At 36.9% G+C, this 16,522-nt stretch overlaps 6 protein-coding genes and 1 non-coding gene across 8 annotated transcripts; 2 read left to right on the top strand and 5 right to left on the bottom strand.

Annotated features, from left to right (window-relative positions):
- Positions 1 to 4,110: 4,110 nt before the first annotated feature.
- Trnay-gua lies at positions 4,111 to 4,204 on the bottom strand. Its single transcript has 2 exons — positions 4,168 to 4,204; positions 4,111 to 4,146 (listed from the first exon to the last, which is right to left on the bottom strand). It is a non-coding gene; the product is annotated as a tRNA-Tyr (tRNA).
- A 725-nt stretch (positions 4,205 to 4,929) lies between these two features.
- LOC6650987 (probable cytochrome P450 313b1) lies at positions 4,930 to 6,879 on the bottom strand. Its single transcript, XM_002073294.4, has 7 exons — positions 6,701 to 6,879; positions 6,433 to 6,630; positions 6,186 to 6,377; positions 6,057 to 6,126; positions 5,861 to 5,987; positions 5,635 to 5,808; positions 4,930 to 5,573 (listed from the first exon to the last, which is right to left on the bottom strand). The coding sequence occupies exons 1-7, from the start codon at positions 6,849 to 6,851 to the stop codon at positions 4,986 to 4,988; spliced, it is 1,500 nt and encodes a 499-aa protein (XP_002073330.1). The 5' UTR covers positions 6,852 to 6,879; the 3' UTR covers positions 4,930 to 4,985.
- Positions 6,880 to 9,942: 3,063 nt separating this feature from the next.
- On the bottom strand, positions 9,943 to 12,552 carry LOC6650986 (dual specificity mitogen-activated protein kinase kinase 4). The gene is made up of 5 exons (XM_002073293.4): positions 12,221 to 12,552; positions 11,161 to 12,008; positions 10,951 to 11,091; positions 10,788 to 10,873; positions 9,943 to 10,660 (listed from the first exon to the last, which is right to left on the bottom strand). Exons 1-5 carry the CDS (start codon positions 12,249 to 12,251, stop codon positions 10,486 to 10,488), a joined length of 1,281 nt encoding a protein of 426 aa, XP_002073329.1. The 5' UTR covers positions 12,252 to 12,552; the 3' UTR covers positions 9,943 to 10,485.
- A 179-nt stretch (positions 12,553 to 12,731) lies between these two features.
- LOC6650985 (SRA stem-loop-interacting RNA-binding protein, mitochondrial) lies at positions 12,732 to 13,173 on the top strand. The gene has a single exon (XM_002073292.4). The coding sequence runs from the start codon at positions 12,856 to 12,858 to the stop codon at positions 13,123 to 13,125; it is 270 nt and encodes an 89-aa protein (XP_002073328.1). The 5' UTR covers positions 12,732 to 12,855; the 3' UTR covers positions 13,126 to 13,173.
- On the bottom strand, positions 13,164 to 14,744 carry LOC6650984 (dihydroorotate dehydrogenase (quinone), mitochondrial). Its single transcript, XM_002073291.4, has 3 exons — positions 14,617 to 14,744; positions 14,433 to 14,520; positions 13,164 to 14,374 (listed from the first exon to the last, which is right to left on the bottom strand). The coding sequence occupies exons 2-3, from the start codon at positions 14,454 to 14,456 to the stop codon at positions 13,205 to 13,207; spliced, it is 1,194 nt and encodes a 397-aa protein (XP_002073327.1). The 5' UTR covers positions 14,457 to 14,520; positions 14,617 to 14,744; the 3' UTR covers positions 13,164 to 13,204.
- A 42-nt stretch (positions 14,745 to 14,786) lies between these two features.
- On the top strand, positions 14,787 to 15,779 carry LOC6650983 (protein SYS1 homolog). Of its 2 annotated transcripts, none has more exons than XM_002073290.4 (4): positions 14,787 to 14,810; positions 14,976 to 15,160; positions 15,217 to 15,338; positions 15,399 to 15,779. In XM_002073290.4, the coding sequence occupies exons 2-4, from the start codon at positions 14,996 to 14,998 to the stop codon at positions 15,592 to 15,594; spliced, it is 483 nt and encodes a 160-aa protein (XP_002073326.1). In that variant the 5' UTR covers positions 14,787 to 14,810; positions 14,976 to 14,995; the 3' UTR covers positions 15,595 to 15,779. The 2 variants fall into 2 exon arrangements, with proteins under 2 accessions (XP_002073326.1, XP_046866842.1); XM_047010886.1 differs by lacking the exon at positions 14,787 to 14,810 and adding an exon at positions 14,818 to 14,874.
- LOC26529062 lies at positions 15,732 to 16,435 on the bottom strand. The gene has a single exon (XM_015176621.3). It carries the CDS (start codon positions 15,972 to 15,974, stop codon positions 15,732 to 15,734), a length of 243 nt encoding a protein of 80 aa, XP_015032107.1. The 5' UTR covers positions 15,975 to 16,435.
- Between the last annotated feature and the right edge of the window lie 87 nt (positions 16,436 to 16,522).

Genomic DNA, 16,522 nt, shown 5'->3' with positions numbered 1-16,522 from the left:
GTTGCCAGTAACGCCTCTGTCTGCTATTGTTTCTGATTCTCGGTGTTCGCGTTTTAAACTTTTCTCTCCATCCAATTCATCCCGCCCACATTCATTACACATTGATGGCATCGGTGGCCACGACTCCACATTCTACTCTGTGTGAGTCTCTCCGGTTTCCCGATTACAGTTTACAGTTGAATGTTGCCCTTTATTTCCTTTAGACATTGAAGAAAACAAAAAAAAAGCAAAGAAAAACAATTTGTCAAACAACAAGCGAAAAACTTTTTCTTCACTCACATAAAAAGCGCATCGAGAAGAGAGAAAGAGAGAGACGGAGAGTAGGACACAAAGGACACGAAGATGACATAAAACACATTTCCAGTTATTATTATGGCATACGGCGATAGTAAAAAAAAAAAACAGTGCATTTTTAAGTAGATGGACTTTAATTTTAAGAATAATGTTAGCGAGGCATTTCTTACACTGTTATGGAAATTTTATTTTCCAATCGAATTCCTAGATTGTTTCTAAAGTAGTAGAAGGGGAATAATTAGTGTTAAGATTCTGTTCTCAAAACTCTACACTTATTTATTTACTTTTTGTTAAACAGATCAAAGACAATTTGACCGTGAAAAAGTTAAGCGATAGAGTAACTTGTCTACTAAGTTTAAAGAGTATCACAACAATGTTTAGTTTGACAAAGATCAGACCATACATTTATACATATGTACATATGTATGTAGCAATTCGTTTAGAAAAATTCAAACACTGCTTTTCACTTCCATTTCAGGCGTTCTATCCACTCACTTTGCTAACTTTGATGGGTCGTTTTGTTTAACAATTTGGCGTAAGGCTGCCAAAAAAGCAAACTTTTTAATACAATTCCGCTCTGATTTTATTTGGCGTGCAAAAATAGCTCAGTTCTTTTACACTGTGCAAAATATTCAAGCAATAAATCACGCAGTTCGTAAAACACATTCATTTGGTTTTTTTTCGTTTTGCGCACCAAAGTTGAAGCTGGTTCTTCCCCCTTTTTGGTTTAATGTTTTCTGTCGTTTTTTGGCAGTAGGTTTTTTGCAAGTGCAGCTAGGAAAACTTTTTTGAGCTGCCAAATTGAGTTTGGAAGTTGGAAACTGTCTCAACTGGCAGACCACACATGAGTCTAATTCAATTTGAGGTAAGCGGCAGGCAGTTTAAGTTTCCCCATCCGACTAGCAGCACCCTGCACCCTTAACCTTAACTAGCAGTAGCAGGTTAAACTACAATAACAATTAGCATTAACACATTGATGAAGGAAGACCACACGCCGTTTGTTTCCCCCTTCGATTCTGACTCTGACAGGATTTCTCGTCTTTGACTGGTCGCCAACACATTTGGCATTGCGGTTTTGTTTGCCAGTTAATGTGGCCAGAATTTGCTTTTGGGTCTTGTAAAAGGAGAGTAAACTTAATTACGCCGACAATATGCAGCAACTGTGTGTAATGGCAATGCGGCTGGAACAGGACTACTTTTACAATATGAAGGCAGGAGCAGCAGGAGCAGCAGCAGCTGCGTGTTAATGCGGTTTACCTACATCGCATCACACCGCCGGCTTAGAAGAATGCTTTGTTTATTAGTTAGCTCTCTCCCTGTCAGTTAACGCACATGCGGGCGCCTTGCTAAATGTTTAACTGTAATTAACGCGCACGCACATATACATACATATACACATACATACATACGAATGTACGTAGATAAACAGGGCTGTAGAGAGAATATTTAGCCCCCTTTTATGTTTTCTAATTCATAAAATAACAAAATTCTCAACTGCGGGCAACGTTTGGAGCTCCAGCTATGAGATAAGAAGTCGCCAAGAACCTCAACATTCCCCTCTCTACGTCACTGCACATATACATACACACATATATACACTATATACCATAAGTACACTGTATGTGTATCTATTTATCTAAATGTAACAAAACCAGAGATTATGAGTTTTACTTTAAAACAAATAAAACGGAAAAAATATCATCAATACCGGAATTTAAATGAGTTTTCTGCCTGTCTTATACTTATATAGAACAAATTTCAGGATTATTTCGTTACGAAGTCCATTTTATGTATGTATATCAAAATATATAAAATGAAGAACTGTATGACCAAAAGCATCAACAGTGTGATGTCCATTCGTCTTTTCTTGACACAAGAACATCTAGTATCAAGTCAAATGTTACTGGAATATCGTACAAAACTGAGAACTGCACATCCCAATAATCGAAAGCTTCTAAAAATATTTTTGGTTTCTCTTTGGACAGAAACACTTTTTTATTGTATTATTGCACAATGCAAAAGAAGAGTTCCACAGACCCTAAATACCTTTTTCTTTGTTTGGAAATAGTATTTTTGTTGGCAAGTTTTATTAAATTCATTCGGCCACTTTTCTTTGAGAGCTGAAAAGGTCCTGTTTAATTCAACTTTATCGACCTCTGCACATTTTGTTTATATGGCTTTAAAAATGCGGAGTCAAGCTTTTCAGAAAACTGTACTAATCACTTGAGAAATGTATTTTGCAGATTCGAGCATATTACCAAATTTCATTGCAGATGTCAGTATGACATTTCGTGGATCATTGCTTTTGCTTTTACTGAAATGGTTTCATTGGTTTATTATTTAAGTTTTTAAGTAGCAACAAGTGCCTGCACTTGGTAACTCAAAGATTTTTCATATGTGTTATAACAAAATCAAAGTTCATTTAAGGTAATTGGCCATAATAAGTATATAAAAAGCTTCTCTTCAGTCAAATGGCGGACTCCATATGGTAAGAGTTTTAAAATCCGTTCCAAATTGGCAATTTACCCATAACAACAAATGCCAAGTCATCAATTCATAGTTTTAGTTCCATTTGCTGCTGATTTATAATCCCACATCCAATTAGCGAGCAATTTTGTCAGATGCAGAATTGCACTCATTAAAATCAGTTTACAAATGCAAGGACAAACGTAAAACGTATGGTAAATGTACTCTACTAACTAAGCCGTTGGCGAACAAATTGTTCGCAGAGGAAACGAGACCAGATCCAATTGAATGCTGCAAAAGTGGAACGAACATAATATGAATGAAATGGTTATTAGTGTGGGGATATCAGTTTGCTCCTTCAACTTGGCTATTCAATTAATCAAATTATGCAGGCTTGTCGACTCAAATTATCGTTGGATATATGTATGTAGCATTCTCAATGAAAAGAATCAGCCATAGCAGATGCAAGAATAGCTTCTGGCTTGGAATACATACATACACATGTATATTTATTTCTACGAATAACTGGTAACAAACAGTCAATTAAGGCAACTTGGGCAAGCAAAAAAAAATATACCTAAATATTTTATTATGAGCCAACGTTTGTCTTGATTATACGTAAAGTGAGCGCTAAGTGCGGCATCAGGGTGGCCAACTGGCAAACAAGTAGACGGACGCATAACTAATTGAAAACTTGCAAAAAACTTTTACTCATTAATAATAAGCCAGACCAGCAAAACCCAAACAAGAGAGAGATAGAGCAGAAGTCTTGGCTGGCTAGTTATTTGCTTGGTCCACAATCCCAGAGTCCCAGTTTTTGGTTTTCTTCCAACCATCGGCCAATGCTTTCTCTCTCTCTCTGCTTATTTTCTTTCCTATTCGCTCTCCGTGGCGTTTGATTTGTTGTAAATGATTTAATTACTTATTGCAAAGCGCTTGGAAGCTATTATTAAGTTGGATGCCCTCCAGGCCGCACTAAACACGAGTATTAGATTAATGTTATGATTAGACAAGCTCCAAGCCACTTCTCTTCCTCTGTCCTTGTGCAACTATCCCGGTTAACGGTATGAAATCAGAGTGGCTTATTACTTTATTACGATGTACTATTCAGTTAAACGGCGAGTCTTTTGAATTTTTCATCTTTCTGTGCAGCTACCTAAAGTGAGGTATTAAAAAAATGCTAAAGAGGGATTTAAAATGCTTTTAAAAATTGACTTTACACTGAAAAATCAAACTTTAATGAAATAAAACTACACGGTAAGCAACAAAGACATCTCGCTCTATTAAAAAAAAAAAAGCAAAAAGAAAGTGGTGAAAACAAATTAAAAACAAAAATAAATTTTAAAAAAATCCTTCGAGCCGGATTTGAACCAGCGACCTATGGATTTCTATTGCATATTACACCAACTACAGTCCACCGCTCTACCAACTGAGCTATCGAAGGGTGATCGACGAGTGCGCGTTTGTCAGTTTTGATAACAGCTGTTTTTTTTCTCATCGAAGCCGCATAGTATGCAATGATAATTTAGATGTTACTTTGACGAAACAGATTCAAGAGACTTTATTATTTATTACATCTTATCTAATCTTCGCCGACTATAAATTGAGTAAAACAAGACAGACTAAGATAATGTATACGATAAATACAGAAACATTATTAAACTATGTGTACTTAATACAATCCACACAGAGTTTTAGTCATTTTATTTTATTTGGCTAGAATGTAAAATGTAGATGATGAAGGCCAAGTCGGTTTTATTAAAACAGAAAAAAATCAATGCGGTCTTTTCTGTTGTTTAAATGAACTTGATGAATATGCAGAATTATTCACTTCAATCAGGAATTCTACCCACTTCCCTACAGTCTTCTATCTAATTGTAAATATATACTCCTAGAATTGAAAAGGCTAGCAAAAGTTTACACAGTTAACCACCTTGGACTTGCATCCCTGGCATGGGCTTGGTCCCAGGACCTCTCCTTCATCAATTCAATCAATTACGTTAGGTACACGCAACGTATGCTGTAAAACTTGGAGGGTTGGCCATTTGCTAGTTTTGCAATTTGCGTCAGAAGCACAAGAGAAACTCTTGGCGAAAAGTGAAACAAATTCAATTTACAACGAAGAAGATGCAACAAAAATTACATTTTTAATTGAAAAATTACTGTATAGATAAAGTGACAGAAAATAGTTTAATGCTTAGTGATATTGGTGGGAATTGCGACTACTATCTACGTTGCACCTGACACAGGGGATAATCCTTAAGCTTAAGCGATATATTGCCTTTTACCAAGAGTTCGTCAAGTTTGGCTGCTGTGGTAATGCGATAGCTGCGAAAGATTTTTGCCAAAATCAATTTCATAAGCATTTGGGCATAACGATAACCAATACACATTCTCAGCCCTTTGGTAAATGGCACAAAGGCAAACGCATGACGCGGAGGTGCATCGGGGCCAAAGTGTGCTTCAGGATTATAGGTACGTGCCATTGGGCCCCAAACCTGTTCACTTCGCTGCATGTTATAGATGTCGATGCCAATTTGAGTGCCGCGTGGTATTAGGAATTCACCATCGTCGCGTCGGAGCTGAATATCCTGGGCAGCGCTTCTAATTACCATGGGAACCGGAGCAAACAATCGCATGGCCTCATTGATAACCATCTCCGTATACGTAAGCTGGTCCAAATGTTCCATGGTAATGTTTCCAAATGGTGGAAGCTCGGCCAGAAGTTCTTCGTGCAGCCTTTCCTGATAGACAGGATGCATGGCCAGGCAAAGTATGGTAAAGTAAAGAGCCGTCGAAGTTGTCTCAAAAGTCTAAGGGCATTCAAATGGCGTTGTAAGGACTATGCAATTGTTTTTAATATAAATATCTTACCGCTGCAATTGTCACATTAGCCTCATCTCTAACATCTTGCCAGCTCAATTGGCCACGTTCGACATGCTCCCTCACTTGCTCGATAAAAATTGACTTTGATTTAACTCTAGATTGTTGATGCATTTGCTCTTTGTTCGCTTCGCGGGCAACAACCGAAACTATAGGCTCCAAAAGCTGCGTGAATAATATGTTAGTAGGTATTATTAAAAGTGCGACTAATACTTGCCTGTCCAACAAAACCAAAGAGTACACCAACAACCTTCTGCTGTTGTGCAAACAGACGTGACCGTCGATAGATGACTTCCGGATAGAGCCATGGCGACAGCATTCGTTTTACACATACCTCTGTTAACCTATATAAGCCAAATTATATTATCCTTAGTTCTTCAGGAGGAGGCATAATATTTGGAAGCAATACTAACCCATTGTAGGCCTCAAAGATGGCCATAGAACCATCGTGCTGAAAGTTCATTTTTTTGCCCATTGTTGTCTCTGCAAATTATACATCATTATTTAGCTGCAACATATAGAAACCTTAATGTATAACTTACGGCACGCGGCTTCTAGAACAATTTTTTTTAAGATTTGATATATCTCCAAGCTTTTACCGCGTTGCACACCTTCTACATCCAGTTTATCTAATAAAACATCCGCCTCGGAATTGAAAATGGGTAAAAAATTGCACAAAATCTGACGTCCAAAAGCTGGATTTATTAAGCGTCGATGCTTGTGCCAACGTGGAGCTATAAACATTTGTTAAATCGAACTGTATAGATCGCCAAAAAATCGATCACTTACAACTGGATGTGAATAGGCCATCGCCAATGGCTGAGCTCATGAAGCGATAGAATTCTCCTTTATTGGTACAATGGGTTGAATTAAAGATTTGCTCCACAGTTTGTGGGTCGTTGACATAAAGAAAACAATTAATACCCATCCAGGATATAAATGGAACCTTATACCTATGAGAAAGTTCATTCATATACGGAAGAAAGGCTAACATAGAAAGAAATTAACTGAAATGAAGTGAAATTGATTAACTCGACCGACGGATCTTTTCACTTACTTTCTGGATTCATCATCTGTAAGCCCATACCAATCAATGGCCAGCCAATCGGTCCTTTGAGCTGGCAAGCTATCTTATAGTAGCGCCTTCGTGTCCATAGAAAATATATCCATGCAAGCACTAGCCAGCTGACCAATATATAGGCCAGCATGTCGTCGAACCTGATCGTCACCCCTCGTCAATAAAATAATAATTGTTTAAAGCTTAGCGCGTTCGAATTAAGACTGAGACCTGTCTACTTCACCCAACGTAGTCAAACCTGCTGTCCATTGAGTTTTGTATATGTACGTATACACAAAATAGATTTCGACGTTTACGCATTTGTGGCCAGGCCCTTAATGTGGCTCTTTCCATGCCTGCCACGTTCGAAAATCTACGTTAAATTATACATCGCCATGCAAGTCGCGTTCGTATCCAAATGATGCGAATCTATAATATGCAATAGACATGTTTGGAAGAAGTTTGTACAAATACGAGTAGGTTGCATTCAATATACTCTAGAAATATAATAATTCCCGCAATTTGTAGATACTAAAAGATGGGATCAAAAACAAACAGTAAGCCCGTAACCACATTGATCAAAAACGTAATATACCTTCAATGAATATAGCGCATAGTTAAGGCACACATAGTTCGGCTTGAGTAGAAGGTATTTATGATTAGGCATTGGTTAATGATTGTATCAACACTATGTGGCGTATACGTCATTCTTTGAAAGACGTGCACGTCCCATGACTTGGGTCAATTATGTAGACGTATCATTGATAAGTATCACTTGGTTAAAGTTTTAATTATGATTTTATTTGCTAATTGTTTTCTTTTTGTTTCTTATCCCTTACAATTTGTTTAAGCTTAATTGTTTTTTTTTTTTTTTTTTTGTTTTCTTTAACAATACAATTTGTAATTCTTTTGAATTTTTGTTTTTATTTAGTTTATGGTGTTTTCATTTCACTTTATTTATTGTTTCTTTTTGTTTTGTTTTTAGCGACAGATTAAAGCCGGGATATTTGGGTATTTTTTCTTGTTTATAGCTACTTAGTGGAACATAATCTAGTGCTCATCCATATGCGATGCAGGATTTCAGATGAAACTTGTACATAGAGTCTAGATATTTTACTGACTATCAAGTGAATATGATTAGATTGTAGTAAGTACATATGAATGTGTGTATGTATAGCATTCCACTCACAATTTGTCTGAGCTTATAGAGGCTGGTCTCCCTAAAATTCCTAATTCCTAAATAGTCATCTTTCCATTGTTTATTTAGTTACGATAGAAAAAAAATTTTGCACCCTGTAAGCAAAATGGTTTAAAAAACTTTGAAAATGTTTTGTTTATGGACGTTGCGTTTGCTGTTTTGTCATTTGGATAACATTTTTGTTGTTTATTTGTTGTTTTTTTTTATAATCTTTTTGTTATTTTGCGAAAGGCCATATTAAATCATTGGAAGCCAATTGGGTTGGTGTTCTTTTTTTTTCTTTTTTGAATTTCAATTGAGAGTTTTGGAACCTAATTGTAAGTAGATAGTTTATACTTTTTATAGCAGAAATATATTGTATATACTATATGCCGCTTCTATATACATCATTTCACCATGTATTTAAATGGTATTTCACTTTTACAACTTGTTTGCTTTAATTATACATACAGCTTTTATTGTCGAAAAAATATGACGACTCGCACAATTCAACGATTGCATTATTTCCTGGCATTCCCTCAGTTTGTTGTACAATTAACGACTGACTATATTTAATTTTGTCGAAAACTAGCTTGTTTTTTTTTTAGATATTTTGCACAAGTAATATATATATCGTGTGTATTTGTGTTAAGGTAATAGCATAAAGTGTAAGTTTACTTCTAGAAAACTAGCAAACAAGAAAAATGTTTTTGGAAAATCGTGTCATAGAAAACATACAAAAGAAAAATTTCTCAAAATCAACAAGTAATGGATATCAAACTGCTCCTTAGTCTATATACTGACCATAGAATACATGTACATATATGAAACTTGATCTACTACCTTGACTTGTAAGTTTTCATAGAGCATTATCCATGGGAAAATTCAAATACCAAATTTTACGCAAATTCAACTCATTTTAATTGCCTTTGCTGGCTAAATTTTTAATCGTGCATGTATATACTTAAGTTTTAAAAGCACTTAATTCAACAATTTAAATTGTTGTAGGTTTCCTGTCGTGGGAATTATTGCAAAAATCAAATGAAATGCTAAAGAAATTTTACAAGCAAATTACTATTTGAGTGTTGCAAATCTTCGTGTAGATTATATGCAAATTTTTACAAACATACTATATATACGTTTTTTTTATATATTTATGTATATAAATCTGGTATGTATATGTATACAAAATAAACTTTCGCTTTCACATTGGCGCTTGCATAAAAATTGTTAATCAAAAAACATTGGCATGGTCATGCTTTTTTTCCTTTGTTTTTCTCATTTTGTCGACGGGGATATAGACGGTGCAATTATCTGGTATGGGCGTGGCATAGCCTTGTGTATGCATGTATAAGCTAGTGTAAGGAACCCTAAACAATCTAATCTGTATAATTGTTGCTTTTTCTTTATAATTTATTGCGTTTTCTTTTGTTGTTTTTTTGTTTTTTTTTTTTTGTTTGTTTTAAACTATCAATAAATATGAAATTGTTTAATGAGTTTTGATTGGATGTAAGTTTAAGTTGCTTTTTTTTCTTTTATGCTTGTTTTTCATTTATAATTTTATATAATTTTTTTTATACTTAGGCACAATACATTTATTTTCACTTGCTTCACGTGATTTACGGATTTAACTTTCTCATGTCTCTTGTTTTACTAAATATTTTATTTTATTTCTTACACTCTAAATACTAAGCATAAAAAACGTGTCGTGTTGTGTGTGACTAATTATTATTGTGGGGATTATTTTTTGTGTATTCACTTGTAATAATTTCAACTACAATTTGCAAAAAAATAAAACACTCCACCAGTTGGTAATTGTTTAAAGCTTTTCACAATCATTTTTCATTTTGCAAATTATAATATAGAAAAATATAATCCTTTACAAAAACCGATCAATACAAATTATTGTTATTTTTTGTTGCTTGTTTTTGTTTGTGATGATTATTATTTAACTATTTGATGGCGTTGGTTGTTTTTGTGTGTGTTTATAATTATTATATTCATTCTTTTTGTTTGTAGTTAACATTGGGCCTTCATTCTACATAAAAATTGTTACAAATATTGCTTGGATTTCTCAGTTGATTTATTGTAAAATGCATTATCATAATCAACAATGATAAATAAATGAATCAATTTAAAATGCTAGTACTGACTAAACATTAAAAGTTTTATTCATATTATCGATCAATTAGTCTGATATACATACATATCTCGCAATCGCATCAATCGACTATAAGTCATTTCGCTAAACAATTCATTTTCAAAATTTGTTTACAAATTTTCTTCTCACAAGTATATCGCACACAACTTACACTTATTAAAATACAAACTTGTTGTATAATATATATAAATATATATATATAATTTTTAATTGGTTTTTTTTTTACACATTTTCACTTTCATTTCGGTTATTTTTGTGTTTACTTTGCTTCCATTAACAAAATATAAGCTACGTTTACTACAAATGCTACAGAGTAGACAACAATATATGTTTTCCATTATTATTTGTTTTTTTTTTTTTCTTTTTAGTTTGATTTTTCTTATTGGTTTGGGGTATTTTAATAGTTTATTTTATTTATGACTCGTTTTGCCGTATCTGGTGAGTGAATTAGCTCTCCGCCGGCTGATTGGCCGTGAACTGTGTGATGCCATCGCTCTCCATCGATTCCAGTACATCGGCCACATAGACGGCAACATCGGTGTGACTGTTCTCACCTCGACGTATAAAGTCCATCTCCAGCAGTCGACTATATTTTGGTCGATCACTCTCTTTTTTGATCAGGCTGCAGAGCAAACGAAAAATAAGAAAGAAATCCATTTAACTAACAACTACAAAATCCTAAATTTGTTTTTGTAATAAATTTATGATCTATCTCTAAACACATATACATTGTTTTTTGGGAAACTTACCAAGTGTTGACAAATTCTACAAACTCACTGGAGAATTCCATGCCGTTGTAGGAGGTCTGCAAACGCGGTGGATCACCTTGCACAACCTAATTACAAAGCAAAAAGAAACAATGAATTCATTACAAAATTAACTTATACGGTATTTGTGTTTGCGGCACCGTACCTGACACAGCTGTTCAAAGACCGAGTCCCACTTGCGATAGGGAAACGTGCCAGTGGCCACTTCCATCAATGTGATTCCCAGCGACCAGACATCACTGCGCACATCGTAACCCTTGGCCCGCTCGGGATCAATACGCTCCGGCTGTTAAATGGGAATGAAAGTTAGATTTAAATTGATATTTGATTTAATCAAGTATGTATTTAAACTTACAGCCATGTAAGGCCTGCAGCCCGCATCCTTGGTTTTAGCTATCGAGTCTACCAGCTGGCCAGAGATGCCAAAATCGCACAACTTAATGTCCCCGCGGCGATGCAACAATATATTGCTAGGTTTTACATCTCTATGAATGATCTTCAGCTCTTCCTTTAGATAGTTTAGGGCATTCACTGTGGCCACCGTAATCTTGGCCAATATGGACTCTGGGATATGACGTTGTTTCCTCTCGTAAATGTACTTGTAGAACTTGTCTAGAGAGGTGTCCATTAGCTCCATGCATATCCAGCAATCGCCCTCCTTGAAGAGAGCGCCATAAAACTGCACAATGTAGATGCATTCATTGGACTTCATGACAACCTCGAGATCCATTAGCAATTGTTTCTGTTCCCTCTCATCCACCGTAGAGCGTATACGTTTCACGGCCATTACTTTATCAAGTTTTTTGAATATCATCTTGTTGACAGCACCAAAGGCTCCGCGTCCAATCTCACCCAAATCCTCGAGATCATCGGACGTAAATTGATGTGTGTTTGCTGGACCCTCTCCGAACTGCAATTTACCGCAGGCCTGCTGCCGTATTCGCTCCCGATGACGATCCGTGGCCGTTGAGCTACTGCTGTTGCTGCTCGACACTGGCGCATTGCTTGAAACGACGGGCGGCTGTGGAGGCAGAGGTTGCGGAGCACTAAAGCGCAGCGCCACATTATTATGTTGCGATGAGGAACTGGAGCCCGAAGATGTGGAACCCGATGAGGTTGACGACGTTGATGATGGTGGATGGCGTATGCTGAGGTTGTTCAGATTGAGCTGATCAGGTGGAATCCGAGACCGACTAGGTCCAGCTGTAATAAAAGATTATAAAATTTTGCTTATCAATTTCTACTTTTTCCCTATTTATGCGTCAGTAGTCTGCGTTTATACATAGATTTGTAGTTGTGTCGTGCGCGAGGTGTTAGTGTGTGTAATATTTAGATATGTGCGTGTGCATGTGTATGTGTTAGTGTGAGTGTTGTGCGTGGGCAGTTGAGCATTTAAATGATTAAGTATTACTCACTTGCAAATAAATTTTTCGGTCGCTCGGCCATTGTAAGTGATCCTTGCTTAACCTAGCCGCTGCTGGCTTGAAAAATGATTATTGATGTTCCGCCTTCGCCTTTGCTTTGTCTTTTCGTATAGGCACCGCGCCCAACAATAACAACAAAGCTGTAGCTAAACTGTGGATATCTTATCGTTTGCTACCCGTTGTTTGGCTCTTTCTTGTTCGGCTGGCCGACCAACACGTTCACTACTTTTGCAACATTGAAATGCACATTTATGCGCTTTTTCTTGCACTTTCGTTTTACATTTACATAAATTACTTGAAATGTGTAGTATTCAGGTTCAGAAAATTGGTATTTTTGCATGCGGTGTGAACGGTCACCTTGGAAACCATTATGGTCATCTTTAGTGTTGGCCATCTAGCCATTTTTAAGCCAATTCTGAAGAACATTCGAAATTTTAATGTTTAAAATTGTTCTTTTTCATTTTTAATTGGCATGTAAACAATAAAGAAATATTCTAGGGGAATAAAGCCTCAATTCAATTTATTATTACATGCAATTGTTTTTTTTTTTAGCCCTTTTAGTTTTGGCAATTGCACGTGTTTTGGCGTTTTCCTGCCTATAGTCGACAACACTGATAATCGTAATCATGTCCAGCAATCTCGCCCGAAGCACCTACAAATTATTTGTAGGAAACTTACCTTGGACAATTAGTAGCAAGGAGCTGAAGAGTTACTTTTCCCGTTACGGCCACGTGGCCAACGCTGAAGTTGTATTCGACAAACAACTCGGTCTTTCCAAACACTATGGATTCGTCGTCTTCAGCCACCGGGAAGCCTTCAACACGGCGAGTAATCAGAATACACACTTTCTAGAGGGAAGAGTGCTTAATGTTCAAAGAGCAAACGAGAGTCCTTAATGAAGCTTTACCAAAAATACAATAAATACACCAAATAATTAAATGTAATATTGATTTTTTACTGTATTTCGAAATTGATTCACTTGCGCAGATACATTCTTGCATTGGTGCCTACCACATCCTGTACATTTGAAAATCCCTTCTGCTTGATGAGACTTGACAGATCCTCTTTAATGTCTTCTACAAGACCTGGACCTTCATAGACAAGAGCAGTGTAGAGTTGTACGTATGAAGCACCTGCTTCGATCTTCTCAAAGGCATCTTGGCCAGATGACACGCCACCGACACCGACAATGGGGACTTTGCCGTTAGTTAAAACATACATTTGAGCAATCATTTCGGTGGAGCGAGTACGAAGGGGTTGACCGCTTAAGCCGCCATTCTCTTTTGCTAACTGTAAATCCTGAAGATTCTCCCGGGTCACTGTCGTATTACTTACAATAAGACCATCCACACGTGTATTTTTTTTCTTTATCACCGAGGCAATGTCTTGCATATCGGAAGGATGCAAATCAGGAGAGAGTTTTAGCAGGATTGGTACATTCTTGTTTTTTTCTAGCTGCGCACGTGCACTGTTGACTGCCTCTAACAACTCAGATAGTTTCTCTTTTCCCTGCATATCTCTCAGACCTTTGGTGTTTGGACTGCTAACATTTACTACGAGATAGTCTGAAACGGGTCCAAACACTTTTACGCCTTCCACATAGTCACTAACGGGGCTTCTAGTGTTGCGATTACGTCCCAAATTGACACCTACAATGCCATTGAAGTCCTCCTTCTCACGTAACTCTTTTAAACGATTGTAAACGGCTTGATGACCCTCGCTATTGAACCCATATCTATTGATTATCGCCTTATCCTCGTTTAGACGAAAAACCCGAGGCTTAGGATTTCCTTCCTGTGCGTGTGGAGTTACCGTACCAACCTCAATAAAGCCAAAGCCCAGGTCACGCAATCCGCCAATTGCCTCTCCATTTTTATCGAAACCAGCAGCAATGCCAATGGGGTTGCCCAACAGGCGACCAAAGAACTTGGTGTGCAAGTTAAGATCGTCCTGATACTCCGATGTCGGGTACAGCCTATATTTGCACGCCATCACTGCTAGTTTGTGGCTTGCCTCTGCAGGAAGGAAACGCACGGCCGGCATCACAAATGTGCGAAAAAGATGATTTTGATTATTATACGCCGTCAAACCCACAACAACTGCTGTGGCACCCGCCGTTACAATACCCAAAGAGCGCAGGCGCCCCTAGATAAAAATGTTGTTAAATAATTGCAAAACACATAGTTAAATGTTGACAACTTACCAATTTTTGTGTTCTACTAAACATCTTGGCCAAACGTTTATAGCGATCACCATCCGTTGCACTGCTTTATCACTAAGTCCTCAAGATTCTAGGCAATTTTTGCGTATGTATTCATTTATTAGTTACATATTTTTGTGTAAAACTGTTAATTGTTAAATTGTGTGATTTATAAAGCGCAAATTACCTGACCTGGACCAATATGACAATGACAATTTTGAGCTAAGATTTGCAGCAGATAACTAAGCCGGAAAAAGCTGTCAATGCGGAAAGAAGCTAAATTCTAGTGTGACCATTCTTGGTAAATGTGAGTCAGGTATTGTTATTATTTATTTTTGATGAAAAAAAATTGGAATTTGAAAACAAAAAAAGCATAGCAATGTAAAAAAGTTAATTATGTAAATTACAAAAAAGCGATATCTAATTGCAAATACATTTGTTTATGGTATTCTTCATAACCAGTATTGAAAAATATAAATAATGAAAAATATTTGGAGCACAAAGTATTTATGAACTAAAAATATTAACCAATAATCTATCTTGTAGACTATTCGATATTGAAAAAGATGAAAGGCGGCACATTTCGCAACACGCAATGGGATCCCACGTTGCTGACGTCGCAGATAGTATCCATGCAATTCTGCGTTTATTTCACATTGGGCCTGCTCGTATTTGTGGCCAACAAATTGGCAGGTGACAATTATTCATTAGACCATCTCTTTGAATACCATGTGAGTGTTTAATTGTTAATAGATTTCCACATGAAACTTATCACAAATTTACATAGGAAATTCACATTTACGATCTAGGCGGAAGGCTAGTGATATGCGCTTTTGTCCTGAATGCGTTTGTGGCTTCGTTGGCTCTGTGGTGCATTGTGCGGAGGGCCAAACTTTGTCTGGACTTTAGGTATTAACTAAATAGCCATACATTTTCTGTTTTCATTGTCTCCTTTGTCGTTTCGTTTAGCTGCACCTTCCACGTACTACATTTATTGGTATGCTGGTGGTATAATCGCTCATTCCCGGCTAATGCCTCGTGGTGGCTGCTCAACGTTATAACCGCTACCATAATGTGCATTGGCGGCGAATTCCTGTGTCTCCAAACCGAAATGAAAGAAATCCCTGTGGGCTATGCGGCTCTCAATCAAAAATCGGACGTCTGATGGTGCTTAAAAAGCAAATTCCGAGTCCCATCATATTGTAATGCCACTCATTTCCCTAACATCTATCCTGTTTATAATTTATTAAATAGTTTAACCTAAAATTACATAGTATATGTGTATAGAGTTGTAATTGTATATTAGTGTAAGATTTGATATATAAATGGCGGCTTATTTTTCAATTTTAATTCCACCGGTATCAAATTCGATGGCATGGATATCTCCGGTGATAAATCGCGTTCGGTCTCATTGTAGATCAGTGACCAAAAATCTACTTGCCGCGGCACAAAAAACCAATAGGAAAAGGCAACAGCAAATGTGATGATCAGCGAAAAGAGCAAAATTAAAGTCCAGCATTTCGTAACATTCGCCTTCTTCTGCATATTGCAAACTAAGAGGTCAACGGATGATCGAGTTGTGTGAAATAAAGGCCTGGAAATTGACACAGTTGCTGCTGCTGCTGCTGCTGCTGGTTAAATTAAACAACGAACAAATTTATGTATTTTTTGGCAAGGTGTGGCTTCAGGTGTATTCGATTGACTTTCACGTTTAACTTAAAAAGATGTCGCTTTGAAGCCCCGCAAACAAGTAAACTTATCTATTTACGTTGTTCAACATTAAGGCGAACAAATAAGCCAACGCAACCCCCGATCCTCTATCTCAACTTATTCACACACTCAGAGCACTAACCCAATCTGGTTTGTCTAATCTAATCTAATTAACGCTGAAGCGGACCGGGATCGTTCTTTGTTTGGGGCTGTGCCCGGCCACTGGAGGTCTGGCGAGCTTTCAATGCCGAGAGAGAACTCAAATTTACATACGTTGTTAGACTCTCGGCGGCATGATGGAATTTTCAATTAACTACTTTGTTTATTTGTCAACCACTTAAAACGAGCAATATCAGTAAGTGCTGCAAGGGAAACTTTCGGAC

Source organism: Drosophila willistoni, chromosome 3R (assembly GCF_018902025.1).
Source record: "Drosophila willistoni isolate 14030-0811.24 chromosome 3R, UCI_dwil_1.1, whole genome shotgun sequence".
In the NCBI taxonomy this organism is placed as follows: Eukaryota; Metazoa; Arthropoda; class Insecta; order Diptera; family Drosophilidae; genus Drosophila; species Drosophila willistoni.
The sequence above is the reverse complement of the archived record's forward strand: the minus strand, read 5'-3'. Positions and strand labels throughout refer to the sequence as shown.

Bases quoted from the DNA above. Each gene is read 5' to 3' on its own strand.
- LOC6650987 (XM_002073294.4), bottom strand. From the start codon at position 6,851: ATGCTGGCCTATATATTGGTCAGCTGGCTAGTGCTTGCATGGATATAT. The intron at 6,378-6,432 runs GTAAGTGATCGA...AAATGTTTATAG, and splicing joins TGGCCTATTCACATCCAGTT to CTCCACGTTGGCACAAGCAT. The intron at 5,574-5,634 runs GTAAGATATTTA...GAATGCCCTTAG, and splicing joins CTAATGTGACAATTGCAGCG to ACTTTTGAGACAACTTCGAC.
- LOC6650986 (XM_002073293.4), bottom strand. From the start codon at position 12,251: ATGGCCGAGCGACCGAAAAATTTATTTGCAA. The intron at 10,874-10,950 runs GTACGGTGCCGC...CTTTGTAATTAG, and splicing joins TCTTTGAACAGCTGTGTCAG to GTTGTGCAAGGTGATCCACC. The intron at 10,661-10,787 runs GTAAGTTTCCCA...TTTGCTCTGCAG, and splicing joins GTAGAATTTGTCAACACTTG to CCTGATCAAAAAAGAGAGTG.
- LOC6650985 (XM_002073292.4), top strand. From the start codon at position 12,856: ATGTCCAGCAATCTCGCCCGAAGCACCTACAAATTATTTGTAGGAAAC.
- LOC6650984 (XM_002073291.4), bottom strand. From the start codon at position 14,456: ATGTTTAGTAGAACACAAAAATTG. The intron at 14,375-14,432 runs GTAAGTTGTCAA...ATTTTTATCTAG, and splicing joins TTAGTAGAACACAAAAATTG to GGGCGCCTGCGCTCTTTGGG.
- LOC6650983 (XM_002073290.4), top strand. From the start codon at position 14,996: ATGAAAGGCGGCACATTTCGCAACACGCAATGGGATCCCACGTTGCTG. The intron at 15,161-15,216 runs GTGAGTGTTTAA...AAATTTACATAG, and splicing joins ACCATCTCTTTGAATACCAT to GAAATTCACATTTACGATCT. The intron at 15,339-15,398 runs GTATTAACTAAA...CGTTTCGTTTAG, and splicing joins AAACTTTGTCTGGACTTTAG to CTGCACCTTCCACGTACTAC.
- LOC26529062 (XM_015176621.3), bottom strand. From the start codon at position 15,974: ATGCAGAAGAAGGCGAATGTTACGAAATGCTGGACTTTAATTTTGCTC.